Source organism: Phalacrocorax aristotelis, chromosome 23 (assembly GCF_949628215.1).
Source record: "Phalacrocorax aristotelis chromosome 23, bGulAri2.1, whole genome shotgun sequence".
Lineage (NCBI taxonomy): Eukaryota > Metazoa > Chordata > Aves > Suliformes > Phalacrocoracidae > Phalacrocorax > Phalacrocorax aristotelis.
In genome coordinates this window covers 3,919,275-3,936,469 of record NC_134298.1, presented here as the reverse complement: position 1 = coordinate 3,936,469, position 17,195 = coordinate 3,919,275, and the positions used below count along the sequence as shown (strand labels likewise).

The following is a 17,195-nucleotide window of genomic DNA, read 5'->3' as shown; positions in this document are numbered from 1 at the left end:
GGTGACCCCATCTCCCCCTTGCTCAGGGGACGCTGCAGAACACCGTCACCTCTCTCCCGCACTGCTGCTGCTCTCTGTAGCTTGCCTCTGCGGACAGCATTTTGTTCTTTGTTGCGAAATTATACTGGTCCCAAGGAAGGCCCAGCAGAGGTTAATTCCCCATTTGGAGTTTGCTTAAATAAGATTTCTTCTGTGTGAGTACTTCCCTAATAACTGCATGGATCTGTATTCCCTTTTCCTTGTCATGTGAACCCGTGGCGACCACAGAGAACATGATACTTGCGAACTGCAGAACAGGTTTGACATCTAATTTTTTTTCCTCCCTCACTACTTCACACTTGAAGCCAAAAAAAATGCCTGGGATGGACTTTTGTACGTCGAACATGTGAAAGATTTACTGGTTTTTAAATTAGAAGGGAGATACCACGTGTAGCTCCTGGGAAGCAATCTAATTTGTCCAAGATATCCCAATGAGGCTTGTAAAAATCCTTACTCAGGGTGCAAGCACGCCGGTGTTCGAGGCGAAATGGAGCACCCCTGCCAGCGGTGGGACGGGGCAGCGCCAAGGCAGGCACCCCCCCACCGCCCCACGCCTCGGCTCTCACACCAGCACGACCGCATTGATCTTAACTTAATTACGGAGTACCCCAAACGTGGATTAGCACATCGACAAACCAGGGATGGAGTGCTAATGTGACAGCTCCACGGGCATGTTTATATATTAAACAGAGAGATTGCAACACAGTAGAAAATGAACCATGTGAGTATTTCCATGACAATTTATAATCTCCCTCCGGTATCCGTACAAAATATCCACCAGTGAATGAGACGGCTGCCACCACATCGTTGCCTTTTGAAGGACTCGGGAGAAGCAAACCAACGCTTTCCTCTCCCCGTCCAATTTGCGGTGCCACTAGTGGATCACGGTTATTGTTTTTTTCCATTCTTTTACGCTCTAGGCACTTACAAACGCATCTCTTTTTTCCCCAGTAGCCTTCTAGGAATTGCAGGCAAGACGACTGCTCTGTAGATCCTGGCTCCCTGGATATTCTGGTTTCACACGTTTGTTACATCACCTGTCACGTGCCTTCTCTCTCTCCACGAGCCTCTTTCATCTTCTCCTACTTCAGTCTTTTCAGATGTCTGAATACCGTACTGATTTTTGTAAATCTGTTTTTAATTCTGCAAAATTATTCCAGCTCATTAATTCTAGTAGCTGAATTAAAAACTACTTGTGTGTCAGTATTCAGTGAAAGTATTCCATTTTTTTTTCCCCCTTAAAATTGCTGGGGTTTATTATTATTCTTAACACAACCTAACAAGGGGCTCTTTTTTGGATCGCTGCTATCTATCAAGCAGATGTTTTCACTGAGCTACCCACTACAGTGGGACTGTCTCTTCTGATTTACCACAGCTGATGGGACCCCACCAGTACACCTGAGCTAGTAAATCAGCCTTTTCCGATATTCGTTTTCTTTAACTCACTGACAGGACGATGAACTGCATCAAGTTTAAGGTAATGTAATTTCTGAGGTTTGGAGAAGGAAGGCCGGGGGCACCCCTGGCTGCAGGCCGGCGGGTGAGGGCGGTGGAGGAGCACATCTGGAGCGCTGCACCCACGCCTGGGCTCCCCAGTACAGATGGGGATACCGGAGCGAGCCCAGCAAAGGACCACAGAGAGGACTGGAGCATCTGACACAGGAGATACAGAGAGATTCAGAACCCAGCCGGAGACGGTCCTGAGCCACCTGCTCTGAGCTGACCCTGCTTCGAGCGGGCGGTTGGGATTAGATGATCTCCAGAGGTGCCTTCCAACCTCGTACTGCGGCATCTAAACATTTAGTCGGCTCACATGGGGGACCTCTCGGAACGTGAAGCATTACTACTCTTACAAATTCTTCATGGTGAGGTTTGTCTATGTCTTTGTTTCACCTGCTATTTTAAACAAATCCCTGCTGAAACTTACCTCGGTACTAACAAAATAACACCCCCTAACCTTAAAACACAGAAAAATTACGCTTTAAAGCAAATTAAAATTCAGTGCAAGAATGGTACACTCATCTTCCCTCCAGCTGATCACACCATTGTTCCATGAAATGCCAAAAGTGATATTCTTACAAGTTCTTTTATTTGTGGCGTTATCAATGCAGCTCCTGAAGAACAAGCCACTTGCAACTGGAAATTACTAAATAACATGGTATATCACTTGGCATTGATTGACATGTTTTATTTTTGTATTGATATAGACAAATGTTCCTCTGTGCAAGTTTTAAATATAAATTTCCATTGACAGAACATTCTGTATTATTATTGCTGCTGTTTCATCTGTCACATTTTCACTAAGCTCTGAAAAATTAAACTGTTCTGTCATAGTCTCATTGTCCTTTGTGCCTCTCTGGCAGCCACTGCAGTTAAAAAATAGTTTCCCAAAAAGTAGGAGAAAAAGGATTTATTCTCCAGCATTTGCGATCTCTCATTAAGGAAAGCATGATTAAGAAAGACGACAGCACATAAAACACGCAATTCCGTAGCAATCTGGATTAGAGAACATATCCTTTGACATATTCAAAATAAGGCAACTGAATGAAAACGCAATGTGCTGATTTACCGATTGGGGCAGTTTTAGTGAAAACACCTCTATTCCTTATCTTCACTTTAGCTCAAGCATTGGTGAGATTGCACATAATTATTTTCTCTCTTGAGAAGGCAAAGCGTGGTTAGAATAACAAGCAGCAGCCAAGTCCCAGCTTTTGATACAAAGAACGTTTTCTTTGCCCAGGCCATGTAAATTAACGCATTAAAACCTAGAAAATTGTTCTCGTTTTTAAATTCAAGTGCAAACCAGTAGTCCAAGTCTCAATCAGATTTTAATTAATCAATGATTAATGGAAGAATGAATCTTTGCAGATCCCGTAAATGTCTCACTGCATGATTTTCAGCACTACTTTAAGTAGGGTAGCTGAAGAAAATCAATTTGGGAAGGAGCGTTGGAGAGGTTTTCCGAAGGTTTGCTGCAATTCAGCAGTAGCTTCAGCTTGGGCAGGATTTGTGCACGGCTCCTGTCCCGAGACAGCCGGTGGTAGATGGCAAAGGTCAGAGCGGGGCCGCCAAGACTGTTAGGTGGCTGGAGCTTATGATGCAGAAGGAGAGGCTGATGGAGAGGGCTCATTCAGCCTGGAGAAGAGACAGCGAAACTGCATCTAGGGATCACGGCAGCCTTCCACTGCCTGCACGGGGTTGTAGAGAAGACGTGACCCTGCTCTTCTCAGAAGTGCAAAGGGAAAGGACAAGTGCTGCAGTCACACGTTGTAGCAAGGAAATTTTCTCTTAGGTAGAAGAAAAAAGCCCTTCACAATCAGAGTCGTCGGGCCCCGGAAGAGGCTGCCCAGAGAGCCTGTTGATGCTCCATGCGTGGAGACCTTCAAAACTCGCCTGGACAAGCCCCAAGCAACGCGGCCCAACCTTGAAGCCAGCCCTGCTTTCCGCAGGCGGCTGGGTGAGCCGACCTCCGGAGGCCATCTCCAACCAACCTCCAGCACTCTGCCGCTCTAGGCAAGCGCTGACAGCAGGAGATGCTCACAAAAAAAAGAAAAAAAATTAACTTGGTAATTGAGGAACCAGCCTCTCTTTATCTTCACCAGCACATGAATAGCATTCAAAGGCCCTGTAAAACTTTTTCATGCAAAAATTAGCTCACAGCCCAAGATATCAATCTATTTTAGAGGACAACTCTCTGCTGTTTCTCTTTAGATTTTTCTTTTATTTATTCGCCAAAGACATCTTTTGCTTTAGAGAAAGGACGGGATTTTAATTTTTGTCAAAAGGCGACAACAAAAGGAACCATTTATAGTAGAAAGCGCTGCTTCGCTTTGAAGTATTCAGTTCAAATAGGTGCCTGTGAAAGGTACATTTTCTAGCACAATGTATAGTAAAGTACATTTCAAATCCACCACAACTTGCATAAAAAAAACGAAACTAAAGTGTTAAAAGCTTAATGAATGTGTTAAAGGCAAAAACTTGACAAACCCCCATTTCTTGGCTCTCAAGCATACTTTAGCCCTTGCAGATGATCAAAAACCTTTTGGTCCAGTCTACGGTGCGGGACCGATGGAGCCCAGGACGCTGCTCGCCACGAGCACTCCCTGCTTTGTGCCAGGAGCAGCCCTGGGCTCGGGGGAGCAACTCGCCTGTGAGTTTCCTTCCCAGTGACACAGGTTGGGACAGAGATTCACATGCGCCACCAGGGCCATGGCCGTGACGGGCACTCAGCTTGAATGCATAGAAACCAGCTTTCTGGCTGCCACTTTTCATCGCCCCTTTTTTAAAGAAATTTGGGAGCTTAAGTCAGGTCCTCTGAAAAATGCCTGTGCTACAAATCTGAGTGACTTCTGCAGAGCCATGCAGTGACTCCGTTAAAAGGAGAGAGAATTAGAACTGGGCTTTTGAGTGTCATGCTCTTCTGCTACATACTGGACTATCCATCTGTCAAATTAAAATGAAAAAATTTAAAAAAAGGAAAAAAACCTGTCTCCCAGGTTCATTCTCACCTTAGCAGCACTGCTGGGAGAGGGTATATTGCCCAGGCTCGTACAGAAGGAGGGAGAAGCTCAGGCAGTTTCCACAAAATCTACATTGTAGCCCTGAGCTTTCTGCTATTTTGCTTTTCAGCCAGCCGGAGGGGATGTAACAAACTCCATCACAATAAAGACTTTATGATTTCCTTTCTGTATCTGTTTTCAAGCATGAAACCACCTTGTTCAGCAAACAGGAGCAAAAACTGTGACTATCTGTAAAATCAGGCTATTACTACTTACCTCTCCTTCCTGGAAAAACTGCAAGCCTTTATGTAACGTTGCTAAACCACTTTTCAAATATTGCATGTAAGATGCCGTGGAAGTACAGGTTATTTTGGTCACTATAATCTGATTAGAAATGCTACCCACTCCCACAACATTTGCAGAAACAGAAAAACAACAGAAGCTGTTTCACACAGTAGCAGCTGATCCCTGAAACACGTACTGCTGCATTGTAACGATGATTCACTGTTTAACGAGGAGATCCAACCTTTTACCTCGTAACAATTATGTCACCATTATGAGACACTCCGCTGCCATGTAATTAGAAAATAACCACTCGCTCACATGCTGCGTTTGGACCACAACCCGTGCAGTTACTGCTGCACAAGCAGGAAGGATTGGAGGGGTCGTACCTGGTTCTCGTCCTGCACCTCCATGCTGTACTGGGGCCCTGGCTGTACCTCTGTGACTTTCTCTCCCAGGAGGAAGCCCAGGCGAGTCATGAGTGTATTTGCTGCCTCATCTACGGATGGAGGGGGTCCCAGCTCCTGCTCAGTATCACCTAAACAGGAAGAAAAACAGATTCAGATGGGAATTGTTTACTTTGGCTACTGCTCAGTGTTTTTACCAACAAATCACCACCAACTTTCCATGCTGCGATGTCAGTATCCAGGTTTTCAGGTCATTCAAGTCTGTTTTAACATTATGTGCTGGTCATTAATTTTGGGTAATGCATTGCACCCACTGTCAACACGTGTTTCTTCTAACATTAGCTGTTACTTCTCCTCTCGTTGCATTCCGAGCACCTCCCATGGAAGCAAACACAGCCACCTTGCTCTCCCTGTACCAGAAGTACCAGAGCCACCAGGCAGCGAGATTTCCTGGACCAACAACGCAGAGGGGCAAGCCTTCCCTCTCCTCTCATGCAGAAACTACCTCCAAGCTACTCGCAGAGAAACCGAGGCTACACGTGCCATTTTGAAAGCGCTCACGAGCTGTAGAGCAGCCAAGCTGCGCTACCACGTGGTTAACGGCAACAGCAGGACAGAAATCCCGTGCGCATCTCCCACTGCCACCTGCTGTTTCCAATGCGCTCCCCGGCATGTAGAAAGCACTGCTCCCCAGCCACCAAACCTCTGGGCAGTCACAGTATGGGCACCGATACAAAGCAAAGGCCACCTGCCAATTCCCCATCAAGTCTATAAAATAGGTCACAAACAATATTGCAAATGATTTTTCCTATTTTTTTTTCCCCACCGTCTGTAGGAAGAGCAGCAAGACAAGCCCCCAGCTAGCAATGCACACCGGGAAGAAGGCCAGGCATACCTACTGGCTTTTCTGTAGCTTTTTTTATTATATAACAAAAACTTGTGGAGATTTTTGACTCTCAGTATCACAAAGGTAAGTCGGGTTCGGAAAGTCAAGTTCTTCCCAGCTCACACCAGCAAAAGCCTGAAGGTCAAGCTCTTTCCAAGTTACACTGAAGCAATACTGTGTTCAGTGCAGTTGTAGGAGATTAATTAGGGTTTGCAATTAGTCTACAGTTAATTATTCATCTGATAATGTACAACCTGGAAAGGGGCCCATCTCCATTTCCCAGCTCTGTCCTGGCTCGGGGGTGCTCCGGCGCTCAGCCCGAAGCTACAGTAAAAAGATGTTACTTTAAATATTGCTTTTTGATAACTGTAACTGAAAACCACAGTTCACAGAATCTGGGATACGTACGAGACCTCAGGAAATTTAAGCCAGCCACTTCCAGGAATTCCCATTTAAACTCATAACGTACATCTCAGAGCAATTTTTTGGTGTCTCACCTGCGCTACTGCAAATTAAAAACCCTGGAGCATCTCACAGGCAATCGCGTCTGCATTCCTAACGACCATCAACTTTGGGAGATGAGCATCTGGCGCAGTCCTTGCACAGCGACTTCACTGTTATGAAAATGGATTATACAGTACGATAATAGAAGCTGTCTTCTAAGTTATTGAATCCCTATTGTACTGCTTTAAACAACGCTGACGTGAATAGGATAGATTTAAGATCGAGACAAATTTAGATGGATGGCCCAATTTTCTGAACTGCTGACCACCCACATTCAATCTGTGGGCATTTACTATCTCTGGGAGTCAAATCCAGAACAGATATATTTATGTAAAATGAAAATTGTATAGACTTTTACTTCCGAGGTTATTTTTTTCTGTAAAAAAGTAGACTTTTAGACTTCATCCTAGATATCTGTACCTAGGATATGGCTCCATTCGTAATTATTAAAAGTTTATTAGGCATTTCCCATTCTGTCTTGAGAACACATGGTATTAACAATACTCAAACCGTGCTGACTCATGCCTCTTGGCAGGAAAAGCCGGATCTGCCTCTGCACTGCCCGCGCAGGGGAGGATTAGGGAGAGTGCCCAGCCTATGCTGGGGCGGGCTGCAGGGCTGGGCACAGCAGGTCTCCTTCGGCTCAGCGTTAGGAACTGCTCCCGCACCAAACACAACAACTTGCTCCTTGGAGGCTGGGCCTAACCTTGCCCTTAAAACCTCCCCTCTTCCCCCAGTTCAGGAAGGGCAGGGAACTGCTGGAGCAAGTCCAGCAGGGAGCCACCAAGATGGTCAGGGGCTGGAGCATCTCCCTTGTGAGGAAAGGCGGAGAGGCCTGGGCTTGTTCAGCCTGGAGAAGAGGAGGCTGAGGGGGATCTCATCAGTGCTTATAAATATATATAAAAGGTGGGTGTCAGGAGGATGGGGCCGGGCTCTTTTCAGCGGTGCCCAACGCCAGGCCAAGGGGCCACGGGCACAAGCTGGAACACGGGAAGTTCCCCCTGAACATGAGGACAAACCCCTTTGCTGTGCGGGTGCCAGAGCAGGGGCACAGGCTGCCCAGAGAGGCTGGGGGGTCCCTTCCCTGGAGACATTCACCCCCCGCCTGGACGCGGCCCTGTGCCCCTGCTCTGGGGGTGCCTGCTCACGCAGGGGGTGGGACGGGGTGAGCTCCAGAGGGCCCTGCCACCTCCCGCCGTCCTGTGATTCCTTTACACTACCCCTAAAATCTCTCCAAGGGGCACAAAGCTGTCTTTCACCTGTAAAATGAAGAAAATCACAAGCTTATCTGCCACCGCATAAGAACGTAGAAGATGTAACAGCCCTAATTCACCTGCGAGATGCTGCTCATGGCACAAGGTACCAACAGCTGCAAGTGAAGCAGCCGAGCTCCGAGAGAATCACATTTAGTGTAGAGCTATCAATTATTTTATTATAACATGGCTTTCAAAGTACAGATAACTTTGAACTTGAGCAAAGCACTACTGTACTGGATTATTCCCTCTTTTGGTTTTAGGTCTTTAAAAGTAAGTGCAGTCATTTAATTGAGTGTCAAAGAAGAGACATAACAGCTCTGAGATGTGTGTGAATGGGTATTATGGAAAGAAGCTGTAACTTGCCTTTCAAACTTGACAGTAAGACCTAATACTCCCTTTCTAAGCTCAATGAAAGGACATAACTGGGTTTTTTTCCTCCCTCGCCACGTGTGCAGTTGACGCTGCAGCCAAATTCTACACACACTTCAGCGCAGTCGGTTCCCCCAGCCTCACCGGGGAAATTTGAGCGCACAGCTGATAACAGAACCGGCCCGAGACATTTTTAGGTATTCTGACACTACTGCTGTAACCAACTGTAGTACGTGTGTTTGAGTTGCTGTAGTCAACTCAAATAAGCAACCTCTAGATTATCAATAGATGGTAACAATCAGCTCAGCTACACACACGCCAACCTAAAGTTCCAAGAGATCCAAGAGATCCCAACGCGGTTCGCGGTCTGAGGCTGCCGCACTGCGCTACATCAGCGCACGCGCTTCTCTGTAAACATTAACTAATATTAAAAGACACATCAAAATGCTCGGTGCCAGGACTTTAAAACAAGAATTAAAAAATCTCAACTCCCCAACTCACTGCACGTGCGTAAGTATTTCAAGGGGTTCTAGAGACTGCGTAACTTCACGCCCCTTTATGTTCAGCTGAAAGCGTGTATTTCTACACGTGCACACATAAAGCAGAAGGAGGGGAAGCGCGCTGCCGGGCTGGGTAGCTGAACCGTGCCTACCCACCCACCCAGCTCCCCTGTTCGTCTCCCAGCAGCCATCAGACCCCGTGACTCGCACTTTCACGCCAGCTGACGCCTTTAGTTAGCTGGTTCAGTCGTTGATGTCTTGTTCGGTTTTAAGCGAGAGGTTTTCACTGATAAGCCCCGCTGCAGTGGAGTGGCCAAGGAAGGAAAACCAGATGCACCGCGGTGTGAGGCAGCCTGGCCGGCACCTGCCTGGCACCCATGGCACGCCCTAACAGAGCCCGGGCTCGTCTCGCCCATACGCAGCTGTAGCCAGAGATGAAATTACTTCTGATTACGCCATCTTTGCACGCACCTTTGCATTTACCGATCCCCACATGATAAACGCCTCTCCTGATCTTACTAAAAATTATTTCCCAAGAATTTAATAAAGTTCTCCCCACTTGGAATTTGTTGTGGTTCATTTCAAGGCAAGGGCTCCAAACCTGGAGTCAGCATTTCAGGTACTGAAGTCAGAGTCCAAACCGAACGAGATTTACTAGAAGTTTGCCACTAGTCCAAGGTCTTTCATCACAGATATAGCCTGCAGAGTACAAACATATTGCACTGAATTGCTTATTTCTAATAACATAAATAAAAATCTGTGAACAGCTCCAAGATAGATTAGTCTCAAAAGCTGTAGCCTGGTTGGAAGGAGAAGTAATTTGTCCAGGGATTTTTTTTTTTTTTCCTGTAAGAAAAATGTAAGCAACCAGCCTTACTTTGCACTGCAAAAACAAATTTACTTGAAAATAAAACATAAAGATCTTTTTGTAGGGAGCTATACATAAATTAAAGGTATCTTCTAAAAAGTGAACAAAAAAGAATAATATTCGAAAGACCACATGAAATACGCAATCGACCTTTAGGTGGAGTCACCAAAAAGCTGTACTGAATGGTACTTCTTTCTTTTAATCCTCAATCTTCAGAAGAGACAGGTAACTGCAGCATTATGTGACAGAAGTAAATAAAAGCTCCCACAGAGATGTGAAGCAGGTTGTCCTTTTAGATGAAAATACCACACGTGTTTAGGCTATCTGGCACTTTTATCTATCAGAGCAGAACGCTGGAAACAGTAAATCAGACCCTCCAGTCTTAACATTGCTGCACGCACAGAGCGATCCAGAAGTGGAACAAACAGAAGCAAAAATCAGCAAGGCAAGAGCTTCCCATCCCCCAGCACGGAGCCACAGGGAAGAAAGGAGATCCCAAACCAGCACCAGCCACCCAGACTTCTGCACCTGGACCCAATGCTCCCTTAGGAGAAGTCCGATCTTCATGGTAATGGATAATAAAATTCCAAAAATCCAGCATAAATGGGACTTAATTACTCTGAAACCATAAAACACAGTAAAAGAAACAAGAAAACAAGACTATGTGATTTCTCCATCTCTAGCCCTTGAGGAGCACACTATGATTTTTTCACTTATTTATTTTGCTTCTGAATTGAATTTTGCTGGAATAGATGCCAGGAGAGGGTCAGATGGACAGGGAGACAAGCAGAAGGTTAATTAGATCAGGGGTCTGGAAAGCTGGGAGGTCATTTTGCTAAGGAGAGCTTGCGTTGCCAAAGGCAGGGCCGCCTGCGGGGCAGAAAAGCCGGCTGAGGCAGAGGCTGAAGTGCTGGGTGAGGAGATCGATCGATCGATTGACCGACTCGGAGGAGGGCAGGGGAGCGGGGCAGGGCGGGGATTGATCGGCAGCTGAGCAATAAGGTCACTGGGGCTCCGTGGGGGAAGAAGGGGAGAGGAGCGGAGGATGCAGGAGAGGCAGAGCAGCTCTCCGCCACAGACCTGCCGAAGAGCTCTTCACCCCTTGGACGGCACAAGAACAATTTGCAAATGTTGCACCTAAGTAATTAGTAATAATAAATAATTAAATCCAACACTTGATTGTTTAGAAGCTTCAAAAAGAGTGTGGATACCTAAGGCACACACATACAGCTTTTTAAAAATTTTTTCAAAAATAATTTAGCTTCCAGAGCCGCAGCGGGTCTCAGCAGCGCTGTCCTCCACGCTTCCCAGCTACTTCTGCCATTCTTTTAAGTTAATGACAATTTTTTCTTCTACTGAACTGCAAAAATGCAAATCTGAAACATTATAACCTGGGCTTGTCAAGCAATTTAATACCTCTAATCCTTCCTTCCTTCCTTCACAAAATGCAACCCACATTAAATACATCAGAAGACCTCTCAATTCGCCCTGGAATTTACCTGATTTAGGCCCTTTAGGAGCAATTTTATGGATCCCGGCAGCTCTCTCAGATGTCTGGCCTACCTATACCCTTAGTATTTTTAAGGGGTCAACTCTCAACACCTCGGTTAACGTCATCTGCAGCAGGATGGAGTTCAGAAGTGCTCATAAATGTTCCTAGCATTTCCTTGAAAATCAAATATATCATTTTATAAGCACAGTTATTAGGTTTGCTCTTTTAAAGAGAACATTTGAAACGTACAATGTTTTTGAACATTATCATTTTAAAATACTGCTTCTGTTCCATCCTTTCAATTCCTATAATGAAATCTCCTACGTATTTCAGCTGCACCTGCTTACAAGCAAACAAAATGTCTTTACGGTTGATTTTGTAATTCTGTGACTGGTTTGATAGCTACCGTCGTCTAATCTTTCAGATAAACGATGTCGGGGAGCGCCCCTGGGAGACACTAACAACGCATCTTTACTCCAGAAAAGATTTTTGGTTTAATAGTTATACTTCTACTTCCAAAACCAGACTCTGAATATAATTTAAATTACATCTGAAATCTATCTCAGCGAGTGTCTAACAAGAAGAACTGGGTAACAGTTCACTTAGCGGCACCCATGACAGAATCTGCCTGAACACGAAACTGATTTCTCTTAAGAATCAAAAATTCTTAAATTAGCAAAGGAAAAAACCAGAATAGTTCTATGCGAAGAGTGAGCACCTATGGAACGCCAGAAATACATGATGCCGTTTATGATTTCGATCTTCCATTACATAACTGCAGAGTTTCATCTAACGACTGCCCTCTCTCCACGCGACCTGAATCTGTCCCGTTATTATGTACATCTGCTTTAAATTATTCTGCATACACTTGAGCTATATTTGGAAAATGCCCTTGACCATTTCTCCACATCCCCCTAATCTCAGAATTCATGGAAGGCTTTTTTATTAGTCTTGTTTACATGAAGAAGAGATTTTTTAAAAATTTAACCATTAAGGGACGAAGGCTACCCCACACACACTGCTTTAAACGCCTATTTTTGTACTGCTGCTCTTCAGATACTCAGGAGTTCTGTGAAAGCAATGGAAAATGGTCCCACCAACTTAAATCACACCACACTCAAGTGGCAAAGTAAATATATTCTCCTTGTATATTGACACTGAAGCCCTCTAGCCAGCCAAAAAACTAACACTCAAGTGAGGTGTTGAAACCGCAGCTCTGCCGCAGCCTGTGCCATGTGCTGCTCCAGCTCTGCTGGCCTCAGTGGCTGTTGCTGCTCTGTCCCATAATTTCTGTAAGAACCTGCAAAAATTCCCGTCATTAATTCCACATAGCCAGTCTCTTGCACAAGTTACACAGACGCTTCCTCTAAGAAGAAATTAAAACAAAAGATATTCTCCTCTGCACCACGTATAAATACTGCTGCCTACCAGTCCTCCCCACTGCCTTTGCTGATGATGTCCTTTAATATTCCTTCAAGTAGGTTGTCAGAAAGATGGTTATTTTTCATCAGAAACCACACTGAGCCAGAGATAGGCAGTAAGCGTAATTGCAATACTATCATAAAATCTAATTCAATGCATTTCATGTTCTAGATTTAAAAAGAAAAAAACATTTGGGGATGAATTTTCCTGGATTTCGGCTCCCATTTAAGTAGCAAAGAAAAGGGAATGGGGGAAATGGGAGGACATTCAGTGCACTGATCACTATAAAAAAAAAAGGCGGCGGCCACAATTACCATAAATATGAGCCTGGGTATGCAGAACATTTCCTAAAAGCCGGATTACGCTTAGATCCCTGAAAAGGTTCCTGAGCTCTTTAACGTATCAAGGACAACATGACCGAGGCAGTAAGTCCCCCCACTGATGGAAAGCAGAGATGCAATTATTTCTTCCTTTACAGGTTGGGCATTTTTATCTCTAAAACATCACCTGACCATAAACATGGGTCTGTTCTCCCAGCCCTAAACCTCTCACCAAACACTGACTGCTCAAAGGGCCTGACTCTTATATAAAGTTGTTTGGTATTTATTTTTTAGCTCTTTGACCTGACCTTTTATTCCAGACAGGTCTGAGGATGGTATCTTACACTCTTATTGATGCAGAGGGTTTTTTAAGTAAGATTCACAATCATTAAAGAACAAATACTCCCTTCAAATATTATTTGTTTGCTAAAATATGAGCAAAATACTTGAAACAGTATGTTGCACATTTATTTTGCTGTATTAGGCATGCCGCATAGCATCCACCCAAACAATTTTTTTTAATTTCAGCAACTTTTTTTCAAAACCTCTCACATTCCCTCCTCTTACAGACCCACAGACTGGCGGGGGGTGGCAGGGCCCTCTGGAGCTCATCCCGTCCCACCCCTGCTGGAGCAGGCACACCCAGAGCAGGGGCACAGGGCCGCGTCCAGGCGGGGGGTGAATGTCTCCAGGGAAGGGACCCCACAGCCTCTCTGGGCAGCCTGTGCCCCTGCTCTGGCACCCGCACAGGGAAGGGGTTTGTCCTCATGTTCAGGGGGAACTTCCCGTGTTCCAGCTTGTGCCCGTGGCCCCTTGGCCTGGCGTTGGGCACCTCTGAAGAGAGCCTACCCCACTGATGAGATCCCCCTCAGCCTTCTCTTCTCCAGGCTGTACAAACCCAGGTCTCTCAGCCTTTCCTCACAAGGGAGATGCTCCAGCCCCTGAGCATCTCGGCAGCTCTGCGCTGGACTCTCTCCAGCAGTTCCCTGTTCTTCTGCAACTGGGGGGCCCAGAACTGGACGCAGCACCCCAGATGTGGCCTCACCGGGGCAGAGCAGAGGGGGAGGAGAACCTCCCTCGCCCTGCTGGCCACACTCCTTTTCATGCCCCCCAGGACACCGCTGGCCTTCTTGGCCCCAAGGGCCCGGTGCTGGCTCAGGGTCACCTCGCTGCCCCCCAGCACTCCCAGGTCCTTTCCAGCAGAGCCGCTCTCCAGCAGGTCCCCCCCAGCCTGTGCTGGTGCGGGGGGCTGTTCCTCCCCAGGTGCAGGACCTTGCACTTGCTCTTGTTGAATCCCATGAGGCTCCCCTGGGCCCAGCTCTCCAGCCTGGCCAGCCCTCGCTGGACGCCAGCACAGCTTCTGGTGTATCAGCCGCTCCTCCCAGCTTGGTGTCATCAGCGAACTTGCTGAGGGGACATTCTGTCCCGTCATCCAGGTCACTGATGAATATGGTGAACAGGACTGCACCCAGCACAGACCCCTGGGGAACACCACCAGTGGCAGGCCTCCAGCCAGACTCTGCCCCATTGATCACAACTCTCTGAGCTCTGCCGTTCAGCCAGTTCTCTGTCCACCTCACTGTCCTCTCATCTAACCCACACTTCCTTAGCTTGTCTATGAGGATGCTGTGGGAGACAATGTCAAAAGCCTTGCTGAAGTCAAGGTAAACAACATCCACTGCTCTCCCTTCATGTGCCAGCCAGTCACACTATCATAGAAGGCTATCAGGTTGGTCAGGCATGATGCCCCCTTGGTGAATCCATGTTGGCTACTTCTGATAGCCGCCTTTTCCTCTACGTGCCTGGAGATGACCTCCAGGATGAGCTGCTCCATCACCTTTCTGGGGATGGAGGTGAGACTGACTGGCTGATAGTTTCCCAGGTCCTCCTTGCCCTTCTTGAAGACTGGAGTGACCTTGCCTACCCTCCAGTCCTAGGGCACCTCTCCTGTCTTCCATGACCCCTCAAAGATGATGGAGAATGGCTTAGCAACAGTGTCCGCCAGCTCCCTCAGCGCTCGGAGGTGCATCCCATCGGGGCCATGGATTTGTGAGGATCCACTTTGCCTAAATGATCTCTAACCCAATCCTCCTCAACCAAGGGGAAGCCTTCCTTTCTCCAGTTTACCATTTTTCATGCCATAAACCTGATACAAATCTCACAGACGCACGTTACACATTGCGACTGTTAAGAACCAGGAAGAAAATGAAAAGCAGTATCTGGCTTATTTCTGGTATCGGGCAACTTTAGTACCATGTTTTACTTTTGTGATGGCATACAAATAAGCTCATGGTGCAAACGGTTGGACAGGACAGCAGCATGGCTTCAACAGAAGCTTGGAAAAACTTCTCTCCTCGTGAACTTTTCGGGACGATGCTAGCTGCAGTGGGGATTTTGTGAAGGTGCAGCCGCCCACACAGGGGGTGTCCGACCGAACCCCCGCAGGCAGCGTTCCCGGTGGGCAGCCTGCTCCCCTGCTCACTCATGGCCAAGCCCACCCTGCTCAATTAACAGTGGCAAAAATAAAGTTGGAAGAAACCTTCAGAAATGTATGTACCCACACATAGTATTTCCATCGTTGTATAAAATCAATTTAGGTTTTCATCTGCAAAGACCATACTCATTTCCATCCTCGGCAGCTACAACAGTGGCAGAGGCTGCCCAGAATCCCTTTATCGTAACCCAAGGCAGCAACCAGCCACAATTTCAGTATTCAAGTTTCTTGGGAAGGAAAAAAAAAAAAACAAAAAAACTATGAAGAAGAGGATCTTCACAAGTACCTTTTCTTCTCCCAAGATACCTTTGCCAGGTCAAAACACAACTAGCTCGTAATGAGACATAACTTCAGTACGGCGAATGACAACACTTCACTGTAGCCTTTAACCACTGTTAAATGGGAGGTTGCGTATTTATAACGGAGCCAGAAGAGACAACGACAGTATAAAGGCCTTGTCTTTATCTATTAGCACATTCCCAGATGAATTTTATTAAAAGCAAATCAGAATAAATTATGACCTTTGCATTTACAACACTCCCTAATCTACTCTACAACACCCTTAGCATTGACAATGAACTCTAAAACCTACTGGCCGTTACGTACCTAAACAAGACTCCAAAAGAACTGTTTGGATATAAAAACTACTCCATAGATGTAATAATCTGCTGTTGCCACTTACTAGGATATCAAGCCTAAAAACATTATTGGATGATTCTTACTTTGTATGTCATAAATTATGTCATCTATATAAAACAGTCCCACAAAGCTGAGACGCGGTACCTTCACGCCACCAGCAGTGGAAGGACTGGGCATGCTTTTAATGTGGTGCAACTGCAAACCAAAATATTCTCGGTAATCCAGGAGTGGGCTAAGATGCAGTAACTCCATCACTTCCAGGACTTGCATGGACTTTTGCAAAACTGTTCCAGGCTGTTCTGGTAGCAACCATAAATGTAGCAGAGTATTTCCATGCTCTGCAGTACTATTTTCCAACAGAGCCAACGTCTAGGGCTGTTGGTAACTAGCATCCCATCAGAGATTAGAGGGGGAGAAACCTACTGTCCATTTGGATGAGATCCATCTAAAACTTCTTGTTTCTCTGAAGCGTAAACCACATTAATGAAAATGTTACACCACTCAAAAATAAAATCAACCACACTGTCCTCACAGCACGTTTACGTTACAGAGCGTACGATCTGCAATTTCACCCATGTAATCTGGGTGGAAATACAACACTGAAGATACCAACGGGGGGAAGGCACAGGCAACAGCCAAGCAGGTAGCCGCACACGCCACCACATCTCCTCTTGCCGGGCAAGCAGAACAGATGCCAAGAAGAGATGGGAATACAGCAGGGAGCCCAGGATCGCCACGGCGCCTAACACGCTTCTCCAGACGGTCTCTGCTGGCAGCCAGGAACGAGGAGCAGCACAAGAGATCTGCTCCAGATGCCAACACGTGCCGTGGGACAATGCTTCCCCAGAGGGACGGGGACTCCCCGCGGGAACATACAGAAAAGCCAGCAGGGACTCGACTGGGAGAAAAGAGAAGACTGCAAGTAGCAGAGTCTGAGAGGAGGAAGGCTGCCAGAGTCTCAGACCAAATGCAACAATTTTGGACCCTGCAGTAAGTTACAGACCACTGGAGGAATTTGAAGATCTGGTGGTATAATCAATGTTTCCCAGCAAGGCTGTACTTTCCAACTGGCAGCGGGCCAAAATTTTCATGTTTGGATTCAAAGCAATTATTTTTCAAGCAATTAGCAGTCAAATAATTAGTGACATAAAATGTCACTGCTGTGCAGGAGGTTACGAGCAAATTGATCTCCTTTCTTCAGTGTACAAGTGCAGCTGT

General features: G+C 46.2%; 1 protein-coding gene across 12 annotated transcripts in view; it reads right to left on the bottom strand.

Moving 5' to 3' along the window:
- TANC2 (tetratricopeptide repeat, ankyrin repeat and coiled-coil containing 2) overlaps positions 1 to 17,195 on the bottom strand; it is a 254,383-nt gene that overhangs the window by 106,160 nt on the left and 131,028 nt on the right. For all 12 annotated transcript variants that reach the window (XM_075117247.1, XM_075117254.1, XM_075117253.1 and 9 more), the window contains one exon: positions 5,210 to 5,358. In XM_075117247.1, the coding sequence (XP_074973348.1) occupies positions 5,210 to 5,358 (149 nt within the window). The remainder of the gene's footprint in view (positions 1 to 5,209; positions 5,359 to 17,195) is intronic.